At 45.7% G+C, this 25,198-nt stretch overlaps 1 protein-coding gene across 10 annotated transcripts in view; it reads left to right on the top strand.

The window, feature by feature from the left end:
• Positions 1-25,198, top strand: part of ASTN2 (astrotactin 2) — a 582,654-nt gene that overhangs the window by 372,838 nt on the left and 184,618 nt on the right. For all 10 annotated transcript variants that reach the window (XR_008312700.1, XR_008312701.1, XM_053281796.1 and 7 more), the window contains 2 exons: positions 13,890-14,056; positions 18,109-18,297. Coding sequence is in view for 8 of the 10 variants with exons in the window: in XM_053281796.1 (XP_053137771.1) it covers positions 13,890-14,056; positions 18,109-18,297 (356 nt within the window). In the remaining 2 variants the exon portion in view is untranslated. The remainder of the gene's footprint in view (positions 1-13,889; positions 14,057-18,108; positions 18,298-25,198) is intronic.

The raw sequence follows: 25,198 nt of genomic DNA, 5'->3' as shown, positions 1-25,198 counted from the left end.
AGCAGATCAGAATGGTCTCCTGCTTTCTGGACCTGCACAGTAAATACTTCTGTCTTATCTGGATTCAGTCTCAGTTGGATGAATTAGAGAAAATCATCAAGGAAGAAAGGTCTGTTAGCAACTACTAGCTGTGTTAGCTGAATGGATCTTACATGTTCAGAGGCAGTGGATTTCTGAATACACTGGGAGGACGTTAAGTCAGAGAGGGCTGTTGCCCTTGTATCTTCCTGGGAGGCTTCCCAGAAGCATCTGTGTGGTCACTGTGGGAGCCTGAGTGGAGCTCTGGTGTGGTCCAGCAAGGCTCTTCTGACGTTCTTAAATCAAGGGATATCCCTTAGGGTAGGGCAAGGATTCTAAAACTCAGATCCCCAGATGATGTTGGACAACAAATACCATCGTCTGTAGTCACAATGGCTTTCAACCATAGTGGTTGGGGTTGGTGGGGTTTTGTAGCTCAACAGCATCTGGGAACCCAAGTTTGAGAACCCCTGTTGTGTAGGGTAAACCTGTTACAAGGAAACCTGTACTCTGTTCTTTTGCTCAGTGAATGCTCCTTTAAAAGAAACCAAGAGCAGAAATGATTGAGAGTGATGACATCGTGCTGAAGTTTCCTTTTGATCTTAAGATCAGCTTCTCCAGCATATGAAATATGCCTTTGTTTGAGCTAGGCTTTGGATCGAAGGTTTAGCGCAAATCCCGCCACCACCCAGTTTTGCTGCCCAAGTGTGAAACTGGGGATGATTTAGAAAGTTCAAGTGGGAATCCTACGACAGCAGTTGGCATGTTACCTCCTGGTGGCCACTGGCTGGCTGCGGCCATTCCCCCCTCCCCCAGAATCCCCCCTCAAAACAATGTGCTATGTGCATGTTTACATGGGTGAGCATTCACCTCAACCAGTCTGAAGTGGCATGGTCTGGATTTCTCCCACCTCATCGCGTACTGGCTAGACCAGCTCTAAGCATCCGTCTCACAGAAGAGCTATCAGTTCCAAGTTCTCACCCGTGAGGGGGACTCGTAATTACAGAAGCCTGTCATCATAAATCTGTCAGTCTTTCAAGTGCCTCAAGACTCTCTCTTGTTTGTGTATTTACTGTAACAAATATAGCTATTCCACTGGAAATGGTTCTCATGGAGACAGTGCTGGGTTTAGACTTGGATGACTTTGGACTGCAGGTGGAAGCTAACAGGACTGAATACAATTCAACCTGCAGGTAGTAACCTAACAGCTCAGGAGAAGTCAAAGCTAGAATCCTTCTTCCTAACATCTAGGCCTGTTCACCTAACATCTAGTAAGCCTGTGTCTGAGTGTACTACTTCAGCCTGTAATTGGGGTCTGTAATCATCTGATGGAATGCTCCTCTGTATTGGGAAGGAGGAAAGCCCTGCTAGTAGCTGGCATGCCAGTTAGAAGAGTTCTGAGAGACCTATCCCTGACACCCTAGTTTTCTAAATTCAGGGGATACAGTGGTGCTACAGGCCCAAGACAGGTTGATCCCCTTGAGAGGGGGAAAACATATGTAGTACATGGCTTAATATCTTTAGCAAGATGGGAAGCTGCAAAGGAGAAGTCACTAAGCAGTAATTTGGGAAGTCAACAGCAATAATTTGGGAACAGTTGAGGTGGGAGGTGGGGAGACATTTTCCAGGCTCTCTTAATTCAGGACCAGTGACATTGCTGAGCAAACTACCCAAGACATGTAGAAATATTTAATTATTTTTGTGGGAAATGTATGTCTGTGTGATTGATTGATTGATTGATTGATTGATTAAGTGCCATCAAGTTGGTGTCGACTCTTAGTGACCACATAGATAGATTCTCTCCAGGATGATCTGTCTATAACGTAGCCTTTAAGGTCTCTCAGTGGTGCATTCATTGCTGTCGCAATTGAGTCCATCCACCTTGCTGCTGGTCATCTTCTTCTTTCCTTTCCTTCCACTTTCCATTATGGACTTCTCAAGGAAGCTGGGTTTTCGCATAATGTGTCCAAAGTATGATTGTCTGAGCCTGGTCATTTGTGCCTCGAGTGAAAATTCTGGATTGATTTCTTCTATGATCCATTTGTTTGTTTTCCTGGCTGTCCATGTTAGCATCAAAAGTCTTCTCCAGCACCAACATTCAAAAGTGTAAATGTTTTTTTCTATCTTGCTTCTTCAAAGTCCAGCTTTCGCATCCATAGAGTGTCACGGGAAAAACCACTGTCTGCATGATTCTAATCTTTGTAGGTATAGGCACATCACGGCATTTAAATATCCTTTCCAAGGCCTTCATTGCAACTCTACCAAGTGCTAGTAACCCTACCAAGTGGCGTATTTCTTGACTGCTGGATCCTTTACTGTTGACGGTCGATCCTAAAAGGCAGAAGCTATCCACCACTTCAGTGTCTTCATTATCCATTCTGAGGCTGGTTGCTGTACCCGTTGTCATTAGTTTAGTCCTCTTTACATTTAGTTGTAGTCCTATTTTTTCACTGTGCTCCTTGACTTTCATACTAGAGTTTGCAGATCATTCGCATTCTCAGCTATCAGAGTGGTGTCATCAGCGTAGCTCAGGTTATTGATGTTTCCTCCAACTTTAAAGCCACTCTCATCTTCTTCTTCCAATCCAGCTTCTCTCAGTATATGTTCAGCTTATAAGTTGAATAAAGAGGGAGAAAGTATACATCCTTGCAGCTCTGGAATGAGTCTGTTTCACCATGTTTTGTCTGGACTGTGGTTTTCTGTCCTGTGTATAGGTCTTTCATTAGAACAATGAGATGTTCTGGGACACCCATTTTCCTAAGGACATTCCACAACTTGACACGGTCAAAACAATGAGGAGCTTTTCTGTGGTCAACAAAGCACATATTGTCATGTTGTTGGTATTCTTTGGCTTTCTCAATTATCCAGCGTGCATCAGCAATGATGTCTCTTGTTACTTGGCCCTTTCTGAAACGAGCTTGGACATCCGGCATTTCCCTTTCCACGTAGGGCTCTAATCTGCATTGGATGATCCTGAGCATTATTTTGCTAGCATGTGAAATTAAGGATATTGTGCGATGGTTTGCACAATCTGTTAAGTCTCCTTTCTTTGGTATGGGTATGTAGACTGACCTCTACACACACACACACACACACACACACACACACACACACACACACACACACACACACACACCTTGCAAGTGGTGCTCAGCAGTATACACATGGCCTCTGACACCCTTGTGGCATCCTTTGGAAACAATGTTAGAGACTTGATGAGGATGTTACTTAACGCTGCAGCTAAGCTGATCTGCAGCAGCTGTTGCCGTTCAACATCAAACAGCGTTTACAGGGTACTAAAACCCCTGCTAACTTGGCAAAGAGGCACCTTTTTAATGTGGCGATTCTCTTTATTTAGCAGGGAGAGAGTAACTGGCCCTATCCATCCCCCAGCACAGTAGTGACTGTTGCTGGTGTCTATCTGATGTTTTTTTTTTTTTTTTTTTTTAGATTGTGAGCCCTTTGGGGACAGGGTTCCATTTTATTTATTTGTGATTTCTCTGCGTAAACCGCCCTGAGCCCTTTTTGGAAGGGCAGTATAGAAATCAAATAAATAAATAATAAGTTGTCTGCCAGGGTCTCAGAAACCTCCAACAGGCTGACATTTTTGCTCATGGTTGTGATGGTGGCATAGTTCCCTACACGTATGTGTTGCGTTACTTCCCTCCCCTTTGTCCTGTTCTTTCTATAAGAGAGGGGCTACTACAGCTTTCCACCACAAAGCTCTTTGTTAGCCTCCTCCCCCCACCCCCCGCCCACCGCACCAGCTGTTTTTGAAGTGCCAGGAGCGTCTCTGCTATACCTTTATTAAACACTACTGACAAAGTGGCTGCTAATATTTAGAGAATGCAATCGTATATTTGAAAAGGCAGCAATTTACTCACAGCAGAAACGTCCTTTTTCAACTTTAATAATGAAGAAAGGAGCTGAGCTTAATAATAATATACTTCATTTTTTAAAAAACCCTCTCTGAGACAATTTCGCTTGCTTCTCTCCTTTCAGTGTTAGGAAGGGTGTCGGTACTGCAGCATTTCTGATGTTCAAAAAATGACCCCATCACACGACTTTGTTGTTAATTAGCTTTGTAGCTGTTGAAAGAAGTGGAAACAAACAGACAGTGGTCCCGATGCTCATTTTCTTGAGCAAATGGCCTGGTGTTTTTCATGTTTTGGTTCCTTTAATCTCACCTTCAAAGTCCCTCATTGTTTCTGTCCATTTTCAGTTGCAATGGCAATATTGGGCAGAGTCACCTGGCCATCTGACAGGACATCTGAAACTGGCAAGAAAAGAACCCATTTTCTGGGATAGTTGCTTCTGTGTTTTTGGTCCACCACACTTGACTGCAAATGGGGTCCATTGAGGTGCCTTTTGGTGATGGTCTCCCAGCACCTTGGAAGCATCCTACCTTGAAAGCCACAAACAGCAATCCTGTCCTGCGGCTGGGAGAATTTTTATATGTCAATGGCCCAACCACACAGCCATATGAGTCTTTCCTACAGAATCCTGTTTATTTAGCAAGACTTGGCAAAAGGGCAGGCTAGATGTAGGAGATCAGGACCCTCGTTAGCTCTCCATGCATCAAAGGCTGAACGCAAGGCAACTCAAAGCAGTGGCTATGGATGTTGCTTCAACAACTGTCTGGAACCACCTACAAACTTTAATGGTCATGCCACCGAGGTGTTGTGTCTAGCTGTTTCTCTTCTTAAGAACACTGTTAGGGAGCATGCTTTGTTTTTCAGGCTACCCAGAAAGACTTGTGCCCCAAAGTTCATAAAAGGGTATTGTTGAAGACATTTTCTATGGTCTTGCAGCCTCTAGGATTCTGTTCTTACTGTGACCTTGGAGAGCATCCTTTGAAACAGCCATTCTGCTACAGAAAGGGGCAGGGGGAGGCAAGCTAGAAATAGCACCTTCTTACTCAGCACATCTCTTTGTATGCATATGTGGGCCTGTCTGCTGACTGCAGGGACAATACCAAAGCATTTCCCTCCTTTAAAATCTATCTATCTATCTATCTATCTATCTATCTATCTATCTATCTATCTATCTATCTATCTATCTATCTATCTCATTTTCACCCCAATGCCAAGATGGTGATTAAAGGCCAGGTTTAAATTTTGTATGCCCTCTGCTCCAGCGGCACACACTTTCAGGTTTTCAGTTCCAGTAAACCTTTTGACAAACTTCTGTACTTGTGTGAACCACACTGAAATTACAGTGTCTCAGTAGTGTTCTGAGAGTTGCTGCTGAACTGTCAGTGATTTTACCACAATACTGGCCCAGTTTGGTCTGTGGTTATCCCTCCCCAGTTTGACGATGCAGGATCTTCAGAGTTCCAGGAGTGTGCTTGATGTGCAACTGCAGATGCACCTCACAGCTGGTTTGCGCTGCCTCTCATCCCAGTTCTGTTCCCAATTAGCGTTGTGCCCTCGTTAATGGTAAAAATAAGCACCTAAGAGTACAAAAAAAGCCCTACGGAACTTGCCAATGGCCTATCTAGTCTGGTATCCTGTTCCCTATAGTGACCTGCCATGTGCTTCCAGAAAGGCCACCAAAAAGGCAGCAGAAAGCGATAGCTTGGCTCCACTTTTCCACCCCATCAATTGGCATTCACAGGTATACTGTCTCTGAATATGGAGGTCCCCCTATTTGTTTTTACTTATCACTTCTAGAGATCCCTTCTCCGTGAGTTGATCTAAACCACTTTCAAAGCCATCTAAACCACTTGCCATCACCACATCATGTGGCACCAAATGTTATTTGTGCAATATTCCTTCTTGCTTGGGGAATCATCACCCCCTCATTTCCTTCATCTGTGTGGTCCACTCAGCTGCTTTTTCTCTGAGCTTTCCTTCTTTTTTGCCATCCTCTGTAAAAGAACACTAACGCTTGACCTGTGTCCACCTGCCCATACCCTCCCCTCCAGAGAAAACACGCTGTTTAATTCCAAGAAATACGTTTTGTCATTCCCAGTCACCACCACCACCACCCCGCTTTTGCACGCTAAGAAAGCACTTCGTGTTTGTGTATAAGCACATGCACTTGTCTGTGCACATATTCACAGTTTTTTATTCTTGTAAAAGGAAACTAATTTCCCAACCCGAACATCAGGCTGCAGTCCCAAGAGGAGGAAATGTTTATGGGTAGGAGACACGCCAAGAACTGTAGAGGAGCAACGGGGGACAAATGGCCAGAAGAATGATGGAGGCAGAGGGAGAAAGCAAAGCAAAGCTGTGCCAGAGAGGCACTGGGGCGGGCGTCCCACACGAGCACGTCAGCATTTGAACAAGATGTGTGGCGGAGAGGCCATCTTCCAGGTTCCTCAGATGCTAAGACACACCATCCTCCCCAGCCATAGTGCCCAGTAGTCAGGGATGATGGAAGTATTTGTGTGTGTGTGTGTGTGTGTGTGTGTGTGTGTGTGTGTGTGTGTGTGTTTAAAAACAAAAACACGTAACACCTGTTTTCTCAGGCTTTTACTGAAAATTAATTTTAAACTGTTCCATTGTTTTTACCCTGTGACATTATTTTAATTGTTTCGCTCTCTGAATTGTCTAATTGTTTTTATGCTGTGAAAGTGTGTAAATTGGTTTTTTTTAACATTTATTTTTATATTGTAATTTGGATTGTGTACCCCACCTAGAGATGTGTGTCTACCAGGCAGTCTATAAGTATGATTGATAAATAAAGGTGTAGTCCAGCAACACCTAGAAGGCTGAAATTGTTCAGCCCTGTGCTAGGAGGACAGCCAGGATGATGGTCTGAGTATTTGGCACTCAGATGGGTTTATAATCTGGTGGGGTGGGGAAGAGGCAAGGCAACACAATGAAGGTGCTGAGGGCAATACAGTCCAGGTTCTAGGCTCCTCCATCCAGAAGGGAGGGGGTAGAAGCAGCTGCGGATGAACCTGGGGTGGCTGTTGATACAGACGCCAGCCCAGGGAAGCAGCAGAGTCTGACCTGCAAAGTCTTTTGGGATTGTGGGTTGGCACCCACCTTGGGCTTTTGCAAGCCTACAAAATCTCTAAGCTGCCCTTTCCTGCTGGGTGTTAGTACCAGCTATGAATCCAATTTAGGCCTTGGTGGAAGGGGAAAGCTGTTGGTGAGAATGGGACAGGGCAGGAGGAATCGGGTCCCTTTTTCTTTTCATGGTGGCCACAGTCTGTGTAGTGATGGCTCTGTGTGTGAAGGAAAACAGTCCCCAGTAGCTTTTAGCTCATGTGGTGAGCCAAGTCTTACTGTCTTCTTGCACCTCTAAGGGAAGGGAGCATCTATATTATTGGTTCAGTTGATGGCTAGAAGCTACCAGCTGTGTCTCCTCATCGCGTCTCCCCTTCTCTGCTGACTGAGCAAAGAGGCACCTTTCAAAAGTTGTGATCTTCTTCTTTGTTGAGCAGGGAGAGAGCAACTGGCCCTATCCATCCCCAGCACAGCATCCCTCTAGTGACTATTACTGGTGTCTATCTTCTGTTTCTTTTTTAGATTGTGAGCCCTCTAGGGGACAGGGAGCCATCTTTATTTATTTACTTACTTATTTATACCTATGCAAACCACTTTGGGAACGTTTGTTGAAAAGCGGTATATAAATATTTGTAGTATTCATATTGTTATATTCACCATGATGGAAGGTTTTTACATTTGTGTTGCATCAGATGTCACCCAGTGTTGAACATATGTAGAGAGAACAGCTAAAATGAAGCTGGGTTTGACTTTGCTGAAAGTGAGGCTCATGAGAGTGGACTTCTTTTAAAGAACTGTTTCTTGTTTACCACTTCAGAAGAGTTGAGCTCCAATTCAGATATCTCAGCCAACCCATGGCTTAGCTGTTAGGAGTGTGCTTCAGGGTCATCCTCCCCCTCATCTCCTCACTTACGTAGATTCCCGCTTCATGGTAACTGTAACTTGATGGTAATTTCTGTGACATCTGAATCGGATAGCAGTAACTGTGGTTTGCTTGCTGACCAGAATGGAGAACCTACTTTGGACTGTTGTTTCTGATCCTGGTTAGTGGTTGAGCTTAGTTTGTCCAAGCTGAGAGAGTCATCATGACAAACTCTGTATCACAGATCCAGAAGAAGGAGTCGTCACATGAGGCAGAAAGAAGCATGCCAATCGCACCTTTAAACCATGCTGTGTCTAGGATGCCAATCCCCTGGTTCCTAGGTACGAGTGGGTCTGCATTTTCATGTTTCTTGAAGGAATCATTGAAAGATGTGCCTTAGGTGGAGCGTTTGCTGGAACTCTGGCTTTTGTTTTCCAAACCTCCTTAGTATCATTTGAATAAACAAGGTGCACAGAATGTTGCCCTCTATACAGGACGCCAGTGAGCTCGGGGAGAGCTACTGCAGGGGTGCATTGACTAAAGATGCATCACCCACGATTATCCAGGAAGAATTATTGGCCAAGGTGGCTATTGATTTTCTAATAATTTCCAGACCTACCCTCCTTGTGTCACCAGAGAGGCAGATCACAAATTGAACTGCAGCTGAATTGCTGCAGGATTGATTAAAACTCGCGGTAATTATTGCTTCTCGGCTGCTCGAGGCAGACTGATCAATGTTAGCAATAACTGATAGGATTCCTTTAGGCGGACTCAGGAAATGGGCATGGGGGCATTTGCTCTGCATCTACACAGGAGCAGGAGCTGGTATGTGAAAACAGTCTGTGTAGGCCACACGGACCATCTACATGCCTCTGGCTATCAAGCCTTTGGCAAGGAAATCTGGACTGAAGCCAAGACCATGTATGATGCAGCCAAGGATCTTTTCTCCGACCACTGTATTATAGCAGACACCTGAATGCTACAAGGTTGCCATTTTGGGGACACAGAGCCACAATGTGTGCACTTCAGGAGAGATGTGATTGGGTCTCCCATCTTCCAGCTGGAGCATGTGCTCTGATTTTGATTGGAGGAGCAGTGCAGCGGGTGTTATTGATGCCCACCCCCACCCCGTGGCAGTGTGGCAGCGAGAGGGCACCTTTAAAAGGAGATTTAGGTTCTTATTGGCCCATTTGGTGGCCATTCCTTGAAGCCCCTCCTGGCACAGCCCAAGGACGTGACGCTCCCTCTAGCAACCTGCCCACGCAGCAGCATCATGCTTCCGGCCTCTGCACATTCCCGTTTATAAGCATAGTCCCTCAAATTGCCAAACTGGTCTGCTACGGACCCTGCTTGGTTGGTTCAGTCATAGGCTGGACCGCAATTGAACCTTCAAAACGGCCTGGTTTGAGGCAAACCAGTTCAGGATCAAACAGTTCGTGCACACCCCTACCAGGAACTTGAATTATGGGAGCTGTAGAAGTTGGTACTAGGGGGGAAGAAGAAAAGGAATCAAGCTGCAGTCTCCCCAGACTGGAATTAAATGCCTAGTTTCTCAGCTGGAGAAAGGGACCAATGGTGGTGCTTTTAAGTTGGCACCAGTTGAGGATTTGGCACCAGTTGAGGATTTGGTCCAAACAATGAAGAAAAATTGCTTCCCTGATTGTCAGAAGTGCTACTGAGGGGCGTGACTGCCAGTGTCTTGTAAGAAGGAAACTCTTTGCACAGCAGCCTCCCCGCCCACCCCCCACCGTAGACACACACTCTGTACGGATTTGCAGGTGTCTGCAGTTGTCATCATCAACCTGCTCACCAAGTCCCTGCTGTTGGGCAGAATCCCTAAAGTTTTTTGGCACACGCTATCCCTGAAGCGGACATGATTAACTACTTGCAATTAAAGACCAAGTGCTTGGAGGTGCACAATAGCTTGCAGATACGAAGTTAATCATGAAGCTACAGGTTTATTTAACCAACACATATATTATGGTGGGCTCTGAATTGGTCCCAGAAGTTGTCCTGCTACTGCTCCCGCTCAGCTTTGCTTGGAATTGAGTCCGAGTAGACAACTTTTACTCCCCAGCTGTTGTTGAACTACAACTCTCATCATCCTCAGCCACAACAACAGTTCAACAACAGCTGGATTGCTCAGGTTCCTATTCTGATGTAGTAGAATCACGTCAACTGCCACCTTGTCTTGACTCCCTGCAACAGCACATTCGTCTTGCTTAATTACCAAGGTCTATTTGGAAAAACAACAACCAGAAATTCCCAGTCCAGACAGCTATGGATGGAAGAATAGTAAGATGGCTTGGAAACCAGCTCCTCGTCCAGTTCTTGAATGGTTATCCTCCAGGTACAAACCGTCTTGTGCTGTGCTCTGGTGTATTTGTATGAAGAATTGGGCAATGTGACAACCAGGCTGGCGAAGATGAGGATGACTCTGAAAGAGGCAGATGATGATAATGCATCTTATGATGAGCTATAGATTAATCCTTTCAAAACCCGAATAAAATAATAAATACTAGCTGATCCAGCACAACAGTGCCGCCTTCTCCCCCCACCCACCCCTGCCACTGCTTTTTTGCCTGCCCACCTCCTCCACCTGTTGTCTTCTCCCCCCGCCGGCCCACCCACAGCTGCCACCGCCACCTTGTTCCCCAACCACCCCATCTCCTTCTTTTGCACCCCCCGCCCCGCTTTCTGGCTGCCTGCCTGCCAGCTAGCCAGCCAGCTGCCGGTCGCAGACGCCGTTTTCTTCGGCCAGCCATCGTCGCCATATTCTTTCTCTGGCCCCGTGGCTATCCGGAAACGAAAGCTCTCGCAATCTGAACTCTTGCGAGAGCTGCCACACATGGGATTAGCCATGGGTACGTCTTAGAGAAATAAATATAAAGAAGAAGATCGCCATGGGAAAACTTCGTTTTTTAGCTGTCAGTCTGTTACTACAGATAAAAATGTTGGATTAGTGAAGATGTTTGGCCACCATATGGTCATTGTTGCTTATTATGCATTGTAAAGCTATTGCCAAGTTTGGACGCATTAGGAAACAGGAAGTCTCTTCACCTCAGATTTCCCAGCCGCATGTCTGAATTGGTGAAATAGCATTAAAGGCAAGAAGGGGCCGGCAATTTCCCTTTCCAAATTCCACTCTGAACCTCAGAGGGGTTTTGCGTAACCCTTACTTCGTGGTTCTGCTGCACCAGCATTACATCCAAATGCTGGCATCACAGTTTAGGGTCCACGGAACCAGAGTTGAGGGAGGAAGCTCCTTCCTCCCATGGTTCTGCATCATGTCTGCAGGCAGCCGTAATGGAACATGTCACAGACTTTCCTCTGAGTTGGCCATGGAGTGTGAAATCACGGTGTAATCCAATCCAGTGCATTTTACTGAGCATCCTTTCTCTTCTGCTTGCCAGTGTGGAAAATGCTTTTCAACAGTTTGATTGATCCTCATATCAATCCTGCAAGGCAGGCTGGGCGGAGAGTTTCAGGCCTTGCGACCAGTCTAAGCCAACAGGACCTGAGACTCCAAGTTGATCAATGGCCTTTTCAGAGTGACATTTTTGAAATGGATCGTCACCAAAAGGAGAGTCAATCTGTCATGTCTCTGCTTCTCTGAGGTGCTAGAAGTTCCAGGTGCGGCACTGCTCAGGTTTTTATTTCTTTTGCCGGAGAGAGCACTTGAGGCCTTTTTATGGTGTATTGCTAACATTTGATTTATTTGCAAATATATGAGCATGAGTGGATTCCAACAACCCTGTCAGACAACACATCAGATCCCCAGAGGGAGGGAGGGAGAGAGAGAGAGAGACTGCTGTATGGCTGAGACGGTCTGTGCCTGAGACCCTGGAGAGTTGTTGCCAGTCAGAGCAGATAGGATTCGACTAGATGGACCAATAGTCTGACTTGGTGAAAAGCAACTGTCCAACTTGTGTGGTGAGCAGACACCAGTAACACATAGGATTTGTGCAAAACCATCTGGCCAAGGATTAATTTCCTCCTCAGAGAAGCTGCTGAGGATGGAAAAAGGTTGAAGGTATTTTAAGGGGAGGAGCCCTTTGTCTTGGGTCATAGGATCTCGGGTAGGAGAGCTGAGGAAGCCCCCTGCCCTAGACTTTTGGAAAAGCTGTTGCCCGGCAGAACAGACAGTCCTGGGCTGGGTGCACCAGTCGTCTCGTGTCGAAGACGGTTTTGTGTGTGGAAGTGGCCTTCTGCTGGAAAGAGCATGCCAGCAACAGGGTGTTGAAATGTTGGTTTGAAGGAGGCTTTGAGGGATGAGAAGAGTCCCCCTGGGTCAAGCTGCTCCCTCCTTCCCAGATGGAGCCAGATCCCATGTGACTGGTGCAGCTGAGAGCTTGAGGTCCATTTCTAAACCAGTGGTGCAGGCGGGCATCAAAAGGAGAAACTGTCTGGACAATGGGACTGGTGAGCATTTTCTGAGCATTTACATCTTTGTCCAGGGTTTTGCTCAAACAGTAAATTTATGCGCGTGTGTGCGCGCACATGCGCACACACACACGCACATGCACACACACAAACTTCTGTAAGCAGAAAATGTAGCCCTTTTATATCTTTTCTCTTTTTTGGCAGCAGCCGTTTATAACCCTCCTTCACATATCTCAGTGCGCGATGGTTTAGCTCATCTTCAGGAATTCTATAATGTATTTTTAATTGGGAGCTTTTCTAGGGCTGCATTTATTCTCTCCACCCCCTCCTGCTGCCCTCCAAAGGACTGGCCTTTTCTATTTTGGTGGTTCTTTGTATCTCTTTCATTTGAAAGAAAAATAAGGCTGGAATGGGAGTGCTGTTTTAATGAGGGCAGCCTTTGATTGATGGCACGGGATGCTTGCCTGTTTTAATCATCTGGGAAAGGCAGATCTTGCTGGGAAACTGAAATTATAAACGCAACTCAAAGTTTCAGCTGGTAGCAATCAGTTTACTAGGAGATCAGATCCCTCGTGTGGGGCATCTTGAAGCAGATCCATTTAGATCCTTGTATGTTTCAGTCCAACTTGGGTAGAACTCTCCTAGAGGTTACTAACCCAAGTATATCCCCTTTCTATTGCCAGCAATATTCTCCATCCTCTTTAAAGACAGAGTGAGAGGCGCCACCATTGATGTCCATTTCTGCCTTTCATGACGACTTGCGCTTTGGTTCTTTCATGAAAGTCAAGTCTTCCAGAAAGAACATAGGAAGCTGCCTTGATTCCGAGTCAGACTCTTGGTCCATCTAGTTCAGTACTGTCTACACTGACTGGCAGCGGCTCTCCAAGGTTTCAGGCAGGAGTCTTTCCCAACCTGACCTGCTGCTGCTGCCAGGGACTCAATCTTGGACCTTCTGTATGCAAGCATTTGCTCTACTCGTGAGCTACAGTCTCATCCCCATTAGGTTACAAGGGAGCCTGCTGTATTGTGAGTCAGACCATTGCTCCATCTAGCTCAGTATTACGCCAACTGGTAGCGACTCTCCAAGGTTTCAGGCCGGCGTCTCTCCCAGCTGTACCCGGAGATGCTGCCAGGGATTGAACAAGGGGCCCTTAGCACACAAGGCAGATACTCTACCACTGCGCTGTGGCCCCCATCCATACACTTGGTCAATTGCTGGAGAGCCACAGGTAAAATGGCATCTTCAACCCTGCCGCAGGCTTTTGTGTTGTCTAGCGGCAGTAACATAAGTAGCATTCATATCATTATTAAATCCCAGAGCTCATATTCAAGTTCTCACGACACTGTTAAGATACCTAGTTGTGACCATTGTTCATATAGCAGGGCAATGATTTGCTAAAGCTCTTAAAGCTGGGATGCCAATCATGGAAGATGCTTACCCCACTTGACTGCTAATCTTGCATTGTTCCCTTGGTTGATGCTTCACTCAAAGGTTGGTGGTTGCTCCTGAGGGCCATGGCATCTCCTGGGATCCTCATTGTTGCTTGCATTTTGGAGGTACAGTGTAAATGTCTTGCATGCTGCAACCTTCCATCCCTAGGAGAAGCGTCTGTGCAGGAGGTGTCCTCTTCACCTTAACAGTGTCCTCTCTTTCTTCCTCCATGCAGTGCCCCGAGGACTTGAGGCCCATGAAGGATGGCACCGGCTGCTACGACTACTCCAAGGGGATTGACTGCTCCGATGGCTTCAACGGTGGCTGTGAGCAGCTCTGTCTCCAGCAGATCCTCCCTCTCCCAACAGAACCGATGTCCAGCACCATCCACATGTTTTGCGGGTGAGTCTCCTGGGTCCCCGACCACAGCAGGCCTCGGGAAGTTGGCTCACTCGTGGAATGTATGCCCCATCATTGGCCAAAATGGCCTTAAGATGGCTTGCAAGTGATACAACATTAAAAACATAGCTGGACAAAGAAATTGACAGTCTAAACACCTTGAGGGGGCACACAAGGTGGAATGAGATGGCAAATGGAATGCGGGGCGGGGGATAGATGTGAGGCGGTGAGGAGATGGTAGGGGGCCTTTCAGCTCTAGGTAGTGTCAGACTGCCTTTAAGCAGGAACTTTCTACATCAAATATATACTGCCAAGGGATATGGAGTCTCCACTTAGCCAGTATGGAAAGCGTTACTGGTAAACTGCCCTTTCTCACCATGCCTTAACAAAAGGCCTACAGCTTTCATCATCCAAAAGAAAACCCCACAGCCATCAGCAGCACCTTTCTGCAGACACACCAGATGCAGGACTTGGAACCTTTACACATGAGTAGAACTCTCTCTTGTGAATAGATCCTGTGGCCTTCCAATCTTGCTTATATGTAATCTTACTTGGGAATAGGCCTTCCCTTCTCACTCACTAGTAGACTTTTCTCATGAGTAGCCCCAGCCTTTATTTGTGGGTAAGCCTCATGGCTTTACTAGCCATGTGAGTTGACCCTCAGACTTACTTCTGAGAGTAAACAGTGCACTCCTGCTTGTGAGTAGTTTCACATTATGAGTAGACTTAATCCTTATTTGTGAGTAGACCCTCACAAGAATCTTTCATCTTTGTTGGCAGGTAGACACTTAACTTTACAGGTGAGCAGGACTTCCATTTTTACTCACCAGTAGACCCTCAACCTTATTCATAAGTAGCTCCACAATCTTATTTGCAGGTAGTCGTCATCCTTATGAGCAGACCTCCACATTACTTGTGAATGGATGGTGTGTTCCTGCTCATGAGTAGTCCTTCACCCTTACTCATGAGTAGACATCACATTCTTACTGCCAAGTAGATGGTGCATCCTTGCTCATGTGTAGGCCCTCAATCTTGTGAGTAGGTTTACTCTTGAGAAAGGATACAAGAGTAGACACTTAATCTTACTTGGGAGTAAGCCTTCCATTCTTATTTGCCAGTAGATCTTCAGCCCTACTCATGGGTAGATGTTTTATCCTTATTAGTAAACATCTCATGCTTGCTTGTGAACAGACCTTCAGGAGAACCTTGCACCGTTGCATGTGAGAAGAGCTTCCTTGAGTGAGTAGTCCCTCACCCTTACTCATGAGTAGACATCACATCCTTACTTGTAAGTAGATGGTGCATCCTTGCTCACGAGTAACCCCTTAATTGTATGAGTAAATTTCACCCTTGTGAGTAGGTCTACTCTTGAGAGAAGAGGCAAGATTTACTTCTGAGTAAGGTTGTGCATCTGCTTACAAGTAAAGGTGAGTTCTACTCATGTGTAAATGTTGGTCTTTAGTGGAGCATAATATATTCCTACTAATGAGTAGACCCTCAACAATATCTGCAGGTGTGGGGTCTACTTATGATTAAGGGTATGGTCTACTCACAAGTAAGGGCATGGGATGCACTTGTAAGGGGAGGTCTACTCCCCTTACAGCAAAGCAGCAAAATATAGTATGACCAGGCTCAAACTATCATACTTGGGACACATTGTGCAAAAACCCAGCTCCCTTGAGAAGTCCATCATGCTGGGAAAAGTTGAAGGAAAGAGAAGGAAAGGATGATCAGCAGCAAGGTGGATGGACTCAATTACGACAGCAATGAATGCACCACCTTGAGACCTGAAAGGCCAAGTGGAAGACAAATCATCCTGGAAAGAATCTCTCTATGTGTTTGCTAAGAGTCAACACTGACTTGACGGCACTTGATCAATCAGTCAGAAGGCGTTGAGGCTGAGAGACAATATCTTTACCAGGAGTACCAGCAGAGTTCTTGGAAGGCAGGATTTGCACCCCAGCCTCCCAGCTATTTCCTGCAGTTCTAAAAGTGAAATTGGGAAGAACTGTGGGTGTGTTTCTGTTGTGTACTCTGAATTCCAAACTTTCCTTATCTATGTTCTCTCACAACAACCCTGGAAGCTAAGCTTTCCTGAGAACCATATCCAACGCCATCCAGTGAGCTTCACTAAACCCATCACAGTGCAGTGACTCGCTTTTTACACTTTCAGTTTATACTCTTTCAGTTTGGGGGCCTTCTGCAGACATGGTCAGCTAGGCAGTAGGTAAATGTCTTATGAGAAGAGAAGAATCGCTCCTGAAGGCAACTAGTGCTGTCTTCTGAACTTTGGATATCTTACCATGAAGGGCAGACTGGAAGTGAACTCAAGTCTACCAAGGTCTCCACCTACAACATTTCCAGTACCATACATATTTGCCCCATGTCAAGCAGTTTATTTCACATACCCCACCCTTGATGCATCGTTGCCTTGATGTCACATTGCAGAAGAAGGATCAGCGCAGATATCAGGATGCCTGTGTTTGCATCTGCCTTGTCTGAATTTCTAGCCTCATCCTGCCCTTGGGAAGCAGCAACTTTCTTACCTTTTTGGCAAAGGATGCAAGGTGGATGAGAGTTTAGACCCACCACTTAAGTTCAGGTTGCAGACAAAGTCTGTGTCGTTCCCTGAACCCCAGAAGTTTTCCAGATGCTGTTTCCTTCTTTGTCTAGTGGCAGCCACTGCTGTCTCAACACCACTTTGACCTTCAAGGAATATGAGCCTTAGATTTGTGCCCTGGAGAGGCACTTTCCTTGAAGTAACTCCAAAGAACATCTGTCAATTCCTGACACATCCAGGTGCTCAGGCGGCAGAGATCTTGCTGCATCTCAGCCCTTCATGGTTCCCCGGGGCTTTGGATTCATCAGCTACTTTTTAAAATTGCATTAGCGTTCAGAATAGTGAAGAACAGGTGAAGAGAAAACTGCTGGCTAAGGGAAGAGCAATAGATCCAATAAGAGGAACAGAACCAGCCGGCCATCAAAGCTCGGCTTTCCAACCCAACAAGGAAAGGACTATAGGCTATTTGGGTGCCATGCTGATTAGCACAGGAACACAAGGATCGCAGACCATCAGGCTGAGGATGCATGTCGCTTAGCATCATGTCTTGTGACAAGACTCATCCAGATGCCATATTGTTGGTCCTTGGTAGGAGATTTATTGTCTTTGGACATGACAAGTTTTTTCAATATCAAGGAAATCTGGGAGAGCACCGAATTCCAGAATGAAGGGAGGAGTCCTCAAAAGTATGATAAAGATGGTTTACTGGACCAACACATTTGCAGTCTGTTGATTCTGAAGGATGACTAGTGTAGCTCTTTTGTAAAGTAACTGGTACCATCTTCCACACCGTCTTTGAGCAAGCATCGCAGTTGCTCTAAGATGGTATGGAAGAAATATAAATATAAGATATATTTTAGTGTATGGATTTATATACTATTTTTCAGTCCCACAGCAGCACACAACAGTACAAAACTGCTATACATACTACAAGAAATCCATAAAGCATCAAACGTTCAGTAATGATAAATTTAGTTTTAGAACAGTGGTTCCCAGCCCGGGGTCCTCCAGATGTTTCTGAACTACAACCCCCAGCATCCCCAGCTACAATTTATTGTGGCTGTGGATGCTGGGAGTTGTAGTTCAGAAACATCTGGAGGAGCCCACTGGTCTGGACCATGAGGATCTAGAATGGGATTCTTTCAGGCACATTTATTAATCATTCTTGGTGCTCACCTGGTCAGTTATTTATGCAACGTGAGCTATTTAAACGGGCTCTTTACTATCTACCGTAAGAGGGTGTCATTTCAGCACCATGGAGAGTGACTAGTGCCTTTGATGCTTGTGTGGGATATTTTCATAACATACACATGTATACTGTTCTGTTGCTCCCTATCCACAGAATTGGGTGCCTCTGTTTAATATATCAGATTTGATATTACGTTGTTCCTTGGCTTCTCCTGAGGAAGGTGCAGCAGCACAAAACATACTCTGGATTGTCTTCTATTTTTTGCTTATTGTGTGTATCCTATGATCCGTTTGTGTTGGTTCCCAGCTGTGTTGAGGAATACAAACTGGCTCCAGATGCTAAATCCTGCCTCATGCTTTCTGACATCTGTGAGGGCCCCAAGTGCCTCAAGCCAGATGTAAAATTCAACGACACTCTCTTTGGGGAGATGCTGCATGGCTACAACAACAGAACCCAGCATGTCAACCAGGGGCAAGTTTTCCAGATGACTTTCAGGTATGTCCTACCCAATCTTTTCCCCCACCAGCATTCAATATGGGTGATACGAAATGGCGCGTTGGCAATGCATCCATGTGACATTTGAGAAACCCATCTTTTGCAAGTCGCACAAATTCTGTGATTAGAGTAAGCGTTGCCTGGAATTGTGGAAGGACCCTTATTTTGCAGGTACCCCAAACCCTATGATTTCAGCAGGTGTTGAAAAGCTGTCCTTCAGCTATGAGCTCAGCAGGCAGTGGAGAAGAAGGTTAGGGCTTCCAGTGTGCGAGGAAGTGTGGATTGTGCAGGGGCAAAGCTTGGGGTATCTGTGTGTCTTGGGAACACAAGGTTTAAATCCTGCCTACAGCACTGTATAGGTCTCTGTTGATTAATATGGGACATATTTTGATTTTCCATCATTTTCAAAACCAGCCAGTCTAAATATGTGTACATTATATCAACTTTTGCCCTAACCACAATTCTAAGTCCTCTAATGAATGCATATCATCCTTAAAAGCCCCTGTTAACTGGGCAAAGAGGCACCTTTTAAGTGGTAGTTCTCTTACGAGAAGCAAGGGGAGAACAACTGTCCCATGATGGCAGTTGTTTGTTTGAGGGAGTTTCCCTTGCATTTCTTTTTAGCTTGGGAACCTTGCTGGAACAGGAAATCGGTTATCTCTGCTCCCTGTGGGAAGAGGCACCTTCTTTTAAAAAACGATGCTATTTAGCAGGGGGAATCTCATCACCGTTTCCCTCCCGGTGGCTGTGTGTGTTGGTGGCCCCACTGCATCTTTTTTTAATGATTGTGAGCCCCATAGCACACTGAACAATTTCCTCATTCCTTTTGCCATGTATGCTGCTTTGAGACTTTGGTTTAGAAGTAGTGTGTAACTCTTAACAATAACAAACAACTTGCAGTTGAAATAACTAGGTTCCTACACTTGTCCAGCCTGATCTGGTCAAGTTTCTGCCTGGAACTGAGAGAGGATGTCCACTTTTCAAAGGATTTTGCCGTGTTCCGAAACAAAGGGGTGAAAGTACGGTGGCAGTTAATTTTCTGCATCCTTGGAATCTTTGTGTACACTTTCAAGTCTGTACGTGTGTTTGTGTGTTTTGGATGGGGTGAGAATCACCTGATCCTGTCTATTCTACCATTTGTGATGTGATCACAGACACACATCCATCCCCAGTTCCAGGTTGAAAGAGAGGAATCTGGGTTCAGTGAAGGTTTCTCAGGCATCTCATGCCATTCACCTCTGAGTTAAGGCTTGCCTAGTTCCTGGATGGAAAATGAGGAAGCTCTTGTATGCCTCCCTAGCTTCCTGGTGTAGATAAATGTAATGGACGGAAATATGTTGAATGCAGCCTGTCTCTTCCTTAGGCAACAGTCTGGTCGAAGGGCCTGAAAACAGGCATGTCAGTGTGCTGGAGGCTTGGGAAGACTGAGGTTGAGGTTGTGATTTCCTTGCTTCTTGCTGCAGCTCAAAGTGGTTGTCTCCTTTTGAGAGGAGGGAGGTGTTTGAAAAACATTAAGTGAGGCCTTTGTTCCCTTCCCCTCTGCAATGCAAACTGAATTTGGAGCCACTGAATTCATATTGGCTCCCGAAAGAACCTGGTCTCTCCACTCGGAAAGCCAGACACTTCATTTTGCGGAGTGATTAAAAAGGAGAGGACCCCCAGGCTAAATGTCAGCCATAAAGGACGGACAATTTTTGTAACGTGCATTTCTTTATGACTTGAGCTGCTTGCTTTCCATCGTCAGTTTTGCCGGAGTCGGGGATGGCGAGCTGCCGCCGTATCGATGACAGCTGGCGCGGTTAGAGTCCTCCAAGTCCTCTGCTGATTCAGCAACCCCGTTCTCCACTGTCTGTCCTTACTAGAGAAACGTTGATGCTGCTGCAAATCTTAAGGCTATTCATGTCACAGTATGCAACGGTTTGTTCTGGAGAGGCTGCCTGGGGCGCTCGCTGAGTTTCTGAATCCCTTGGAGGATAATTAGGGAGAAATTCCAGTAGCGCATCTGTGTTAATCTGTAGCAGCAAAGGAGACAAAAAACAGTAATGGGATATTGGTGGACTCTAGATAATTGTGCACATATGAGTACAATTAGTCCATGCAGAAGATGTTTTTCCTTGTTCAGATTGTTGTTAAATTAATAATAAAGCACCTTATTTAGGCACTGTGTGGCAATATTAAAGGGAAGGAACCCTGCCTTTGGGCTTAGAGCGTAAAGGACAACACCATGACAAAAGCACTTTTTCCCTCTTCTTTGGAATGCGGTTCCTCAGTTCGTTGTACCTCCCATTTTCTATCTGTGGAATGGGAATAGCAGCCTTCCTCTTAGGACTGCTGTTAAGGCAGAGGACGCATTGTAAAGTGCTGTGCATATTACATGTACGATGCATACATTCCTCTTGTACTTCACTTCTTCCTGATGTTTGACTTCTTTTCGCCAAATATTTTATATAAATACGGATGCCTGCTTGCCTGCACACATAGGTCTCTGACATCTGGATCTGGAAGCTCTGTGGGGAATTGTGGCATAGACAACCTTTGCCTCCTCCTGTAACGAGGGAGAAGGAATGTTGAACGGAGGAGAAATTATTAACTAAAAGATGCAATTTGCCCCAATTTTCATAGATATTCAAGAACCTCTCTGAGCATTAAGGGTGCCAGCTGTTTGAGAAGCCCTTAATTTGGTGCATGTGAAACATAGCAGGAAAGTGCCTAATGCTGGGGATTAAAAGCCTGTGTCGACAATGCGAGAGCAGGAAGACGCTCTCAGAACAAGGGCCTGCATCTTTTAGAGGGATTTATAGCTCCCCTTAGCTGCGTGGGTGACTCAGCCTGCTTTCCGGTGCCTCTGTAGTGGCAGAGTCCATATTAAATAGGATATTCTCCATCCGATATACAGCAGTGTCATGGCATGAGGGCAGGCATTGGCTGCTGTAATCTGATAGCCAGCAAATGGAGAAGATGATCGAGGACAGTTGTAAACTCACACCAAAGGCACAGGCCAAATGGCTCTGAATCTTGATCTGAGAAGCTTCCGTTCCTTCCTACGCTATTTCAATAGAACTACCTTGCAGTGACCTCTAACAAACTGAAGTTTGCGATCTGGTAAACTGAGCTTGTGTGGGAGGATGAGCTGTCTAGGCAAGAGGGAGGAAAGCAGGAGAGATTTGGTTGGGAGACGGTGTGTGTGTGTGTGTGTGTGTGTGTGTGTGTGTGTGTGTGTGTGTGTGTGTGTGTGTGAGAGGGAGGCTACACACTTGTGGATTAAATACAGCATTTGGCTGTATTTTTGAATGCTTTAGGACTGTCTGCTCCTTCACTGCATGATCCCAGCAATCAAGGAGTCAGTATTGATGCCCACTAGCTTAGATGGCTTTAAAAGGGGATTAGAAGGTCTTCCTCTTCTGGCAAGCTTTTAAGTTATAATTGCCTGTTCTCCCTGATGAGGTCTTACTGGCTGCTTTAATTATTTTAGAGTTGGTTTTTATTCATGTTCTTATTGTTTTTGATTTTGGTTTTAATGTTCTTTTTGTAAACATCTATAAGGACATTGTCAGTTGAGCAGTGACTAAAAATAATAAAGCAGAGGAATTCATGAAGGTCCGTCACTATCGATTACTCTTGCTTAGTCTACATCTTCAGTGGCAGTCTACCTCTGAATACTGGTAGCTGGGGTGGGGGACAAATAGGAGAGGGCAGTTGTCTTCATGCCCTGCTGGTGGACTTTCCAGTAGCATATGGTTGGCCACTATGAAAAACTGGGTGCTGGTCTTGATGGGTCTTTGATCTGATCCTGCAGGGGTGGTTCTCTGTATTAAAATGAGTTCCTTTCCCCTGACTATTGATCCATTTAGGGAGTAGGGTCCTATTCCACTCGCACAGCGCTGTTGAGCTAGGAGACTCAGTGCTGGATTCAAGACAGACAGAGGGATTGACTTCCAGCCCGCCTACCTCTTGTCACCCCCACAAGCGACACACTTTGCATTGCAGTGGGGCATTGCCCAAGCTTTTCCTAGAGAGTCCCAAATCACATAGGGGATTGGCTTCCAAATGGCTCGTTTGCTGCCTCCTAATCTGTTTCCCCACCCCTTGTGCACGAGCTCTCTCTCTTTGGGTCCCTAGGGAGCAGAGGGATTTCTTGTTTAAGTGCTGTTTGAATCTCCTGTTGTTGCTTTTAAGCTATTTATGTCTCTCTCTCTCTCTCTCTCTCTCTCTCTCTCTCTCTCTCTCTCTCTCTCTATATATATATATATATATTTTACAAACTCAAATTGTCACACACTTGATACATTATTGGTAGCCAATAGCTAGCATGTGTGCCTGAATTTCCTTACTTACATTCTCCTTTTACATTTCCTTACTTACATTCTCCTGAAGAAATTCTGAATTTCTTTCTTACTTACATGTGTGCCTGAATCCAGTGTAACTGGATTTCCTTACTTACATTCTCCTTTTCCGTCCCTCCTGCTCTGTGTTCAGTTGAGTCAAAACTGGCCTGGTCCTCCTGAACAGAAAAGTCAGAGCCAAGGTATATATGATGTTAAAATGAGTCACCATTGGCACTAATGAGAGCTTGCCCCACCCCCACCCCGGGGTCCTGATCCATGGAGATTGGTCTATACTTCAGTTTGGGATCACTACCATCTCCACTCTCTTGAGTACCTGGTGGTGACTGTAGGGAGTTCAGAATCCGATGTGTGTGTGAGTCCAGTTGGTGCACATTGCCTTTTTTTCTCCAGTTCTTTGGGAGTCCTGAGTAGGGTGGGATCTTGGGGTATAGTCTCAAGGATTCCCTTAGCATGCCCTTTGCTCCTCATCCATGATGAAGCCATACTGATCTATGGGAGGGTCATCTTCTAGTGAGGAGGTATTTTCTGATTGCCTCTCTGGGAGCTGCCAGGCCCTGATAACCAGAGGCTCAACCCTCAGGAAAGGAATCCTGGGATCGAAGAAAGCTGTAGTCACAGCAGTGGGTGAAGAGATGATGTGGAGAAGCACGGGTGCATGGCCACCAGCCTTTTAGTACCTTCTGGCTGGTCCTGATGGTGATAGACTAGGATGAGGTTTTCAGAGAATATATAAAGGAATTCTTCCTAAGCTGTAGCTCACTTGCAAGATCTTGTCCACATGTGGCCAGTCACACCTGAAAGTTACACAGCTCCTTTGGACTAGCATGGGGACTCCCGTTCAGCCTCAAAAAGCAACTCTGGGAGGCTTTTGCACTGCTATGTCTGAGCTTCAATTACAGTTACTGTATCGGTATCTGTATCTATCTATCTATCTATCTATCTATCTATCTATCTATCTATCTATCTATCTATCTATGGCAGAGAAACACTTTAGATAGTGCAGTCTTGTGAGCTGATTGCCAAAAGGTTCCCGTTCATCAAGTGCACACATTTTGGCACAGAACAGGAGCTCATGGGGATTCTTCTTGGCCTTGTTTTCATCTTCAGAAGGTAATTCTAGCTTCCAGATCCCAAGGTGTCAGGCTTTTGTTTCCACAAAGTTATGTTAATGTTGTCAAATTTCATGTTGGGTCACCGAACCGACGTGGAAGGAATTGTCATAACGCTGATGGGAAGTTTGGCAACTTAATTTTGAAGCTGTCACTTGGTGTCCCCCTCACTGCTGCTGCTTAATAAAACTCGATAACGATTATGGGTCATGCCTGACACTTGAGAGCAATCCCTGCAACTCGAGCTGGGAAGTAGCAGTCTCTTTTCCTTACCCATCCTGTTTCCATCACCTATCCTGGTTGTTCACCCTCTTGACCCTTTTTTGACACTTGCACAAGGTCTAAATTGGGGTTTTCCAATGGGAATTTGGAACAAGCTGGAGCTGCCAGGAGTTGGCACCTTCTGCAGACACAGCATGTTCCTTACTATAGAGCTATGGCTGTTCCCTAGAGACCTCTGTTTGTCTTGCCTCGCTGCTTATACAGTACTGGGGTCTGCACCGGAGATCATGAGGTTTGCTCTAGAGAAGACCGATGGTGTGGATAGCCTCACTGTTAGAGTTGGGTGTGTCTATGACTTGGTAGCCTTTTGGTGTGTGTCTCTCTCTCCTGGGTCTGCAAGTCTGTCAAAGATCTTGGCTCCTTCACCCTATTGAAAAGTGGGTAGGACGAGCATCCTACCTTGCAAGTGTCCTGGCAAGCAAGTTTGGGAGCTGTGCACACTCCTGATTGGGGATCGTGTGCTTGTAAAAAGCAAGGTAGGAGGCAGGGGCAAGGCTAGCTGGCTAGCCTCCCACTCTGTCCTACCCAGCAGCTGTAGCCAGCTGCTGAATGAAGTTGGAAGGAGAGCCCTCTGATCCTGCGGGAGGCTAGCTGACGGTCACAGCTAGTGTTTCCCTTACACACAATCACAACATGTGTGTGCACACAGCGCTCGGAACTGGGCAAGTGGCTTGCCCTGCCTCGTTTCCAGTTGTGTGAATGAGCCTCTTGTCTCTCCAGCCCCTAGCAAATGGCACTAGGTTATCCGAGACTGGGGGATAGAAATAGACTTCTTAAACCTTTGAGTACGTTTTGAGTAGCTCTTGGGGAATATTAAATGTAAAGCATATAACAGCATTAAATTAATTTCATTGATTTTCAAAAGAAGGGTCCTTTGCAACATCTGAATGTATAAAGAATAATTGGTCTGTTTATTATGATTCCTGCCCTGGAGATCACAGCATTTCACGGTACCTTGAATAGCTTGTTTACCTCTTACCCTTCAGCTTGGCATAATAGATAGATCTGCTTCCCCGGGGCTGGCTTCCATTTCATTCCCTTTTTATTATTGCTTTTTGTGCAGTTCTATTACCTGTTCAGAGCTCTAAAGCCTCAGACATATTGGTTAGAGGGTAATGATGGTTTTCGAACCCGGGCTAATGCCTCCCAAACACACACGGCGCC

The sequence above is a fragment of the Hemicordylus capensis genome, chromosome 17 (assembly GCF_027244095.1).
Source record: "Hemicordylus capensis ecotype Gifberg chromosome 17, rHemCap1.1.pri, whole genome shotgun sequence".
NCBI classification, from domain to species: Eukaryota; Metazoa; Chordata; class Lepidosauria; order Squamata; family Cordylidae; genus Hemicordylus; species Hemicordylus capensis.
This window is presented reverse-complemented; position numbering and strand designations above follow the sequence as displayed.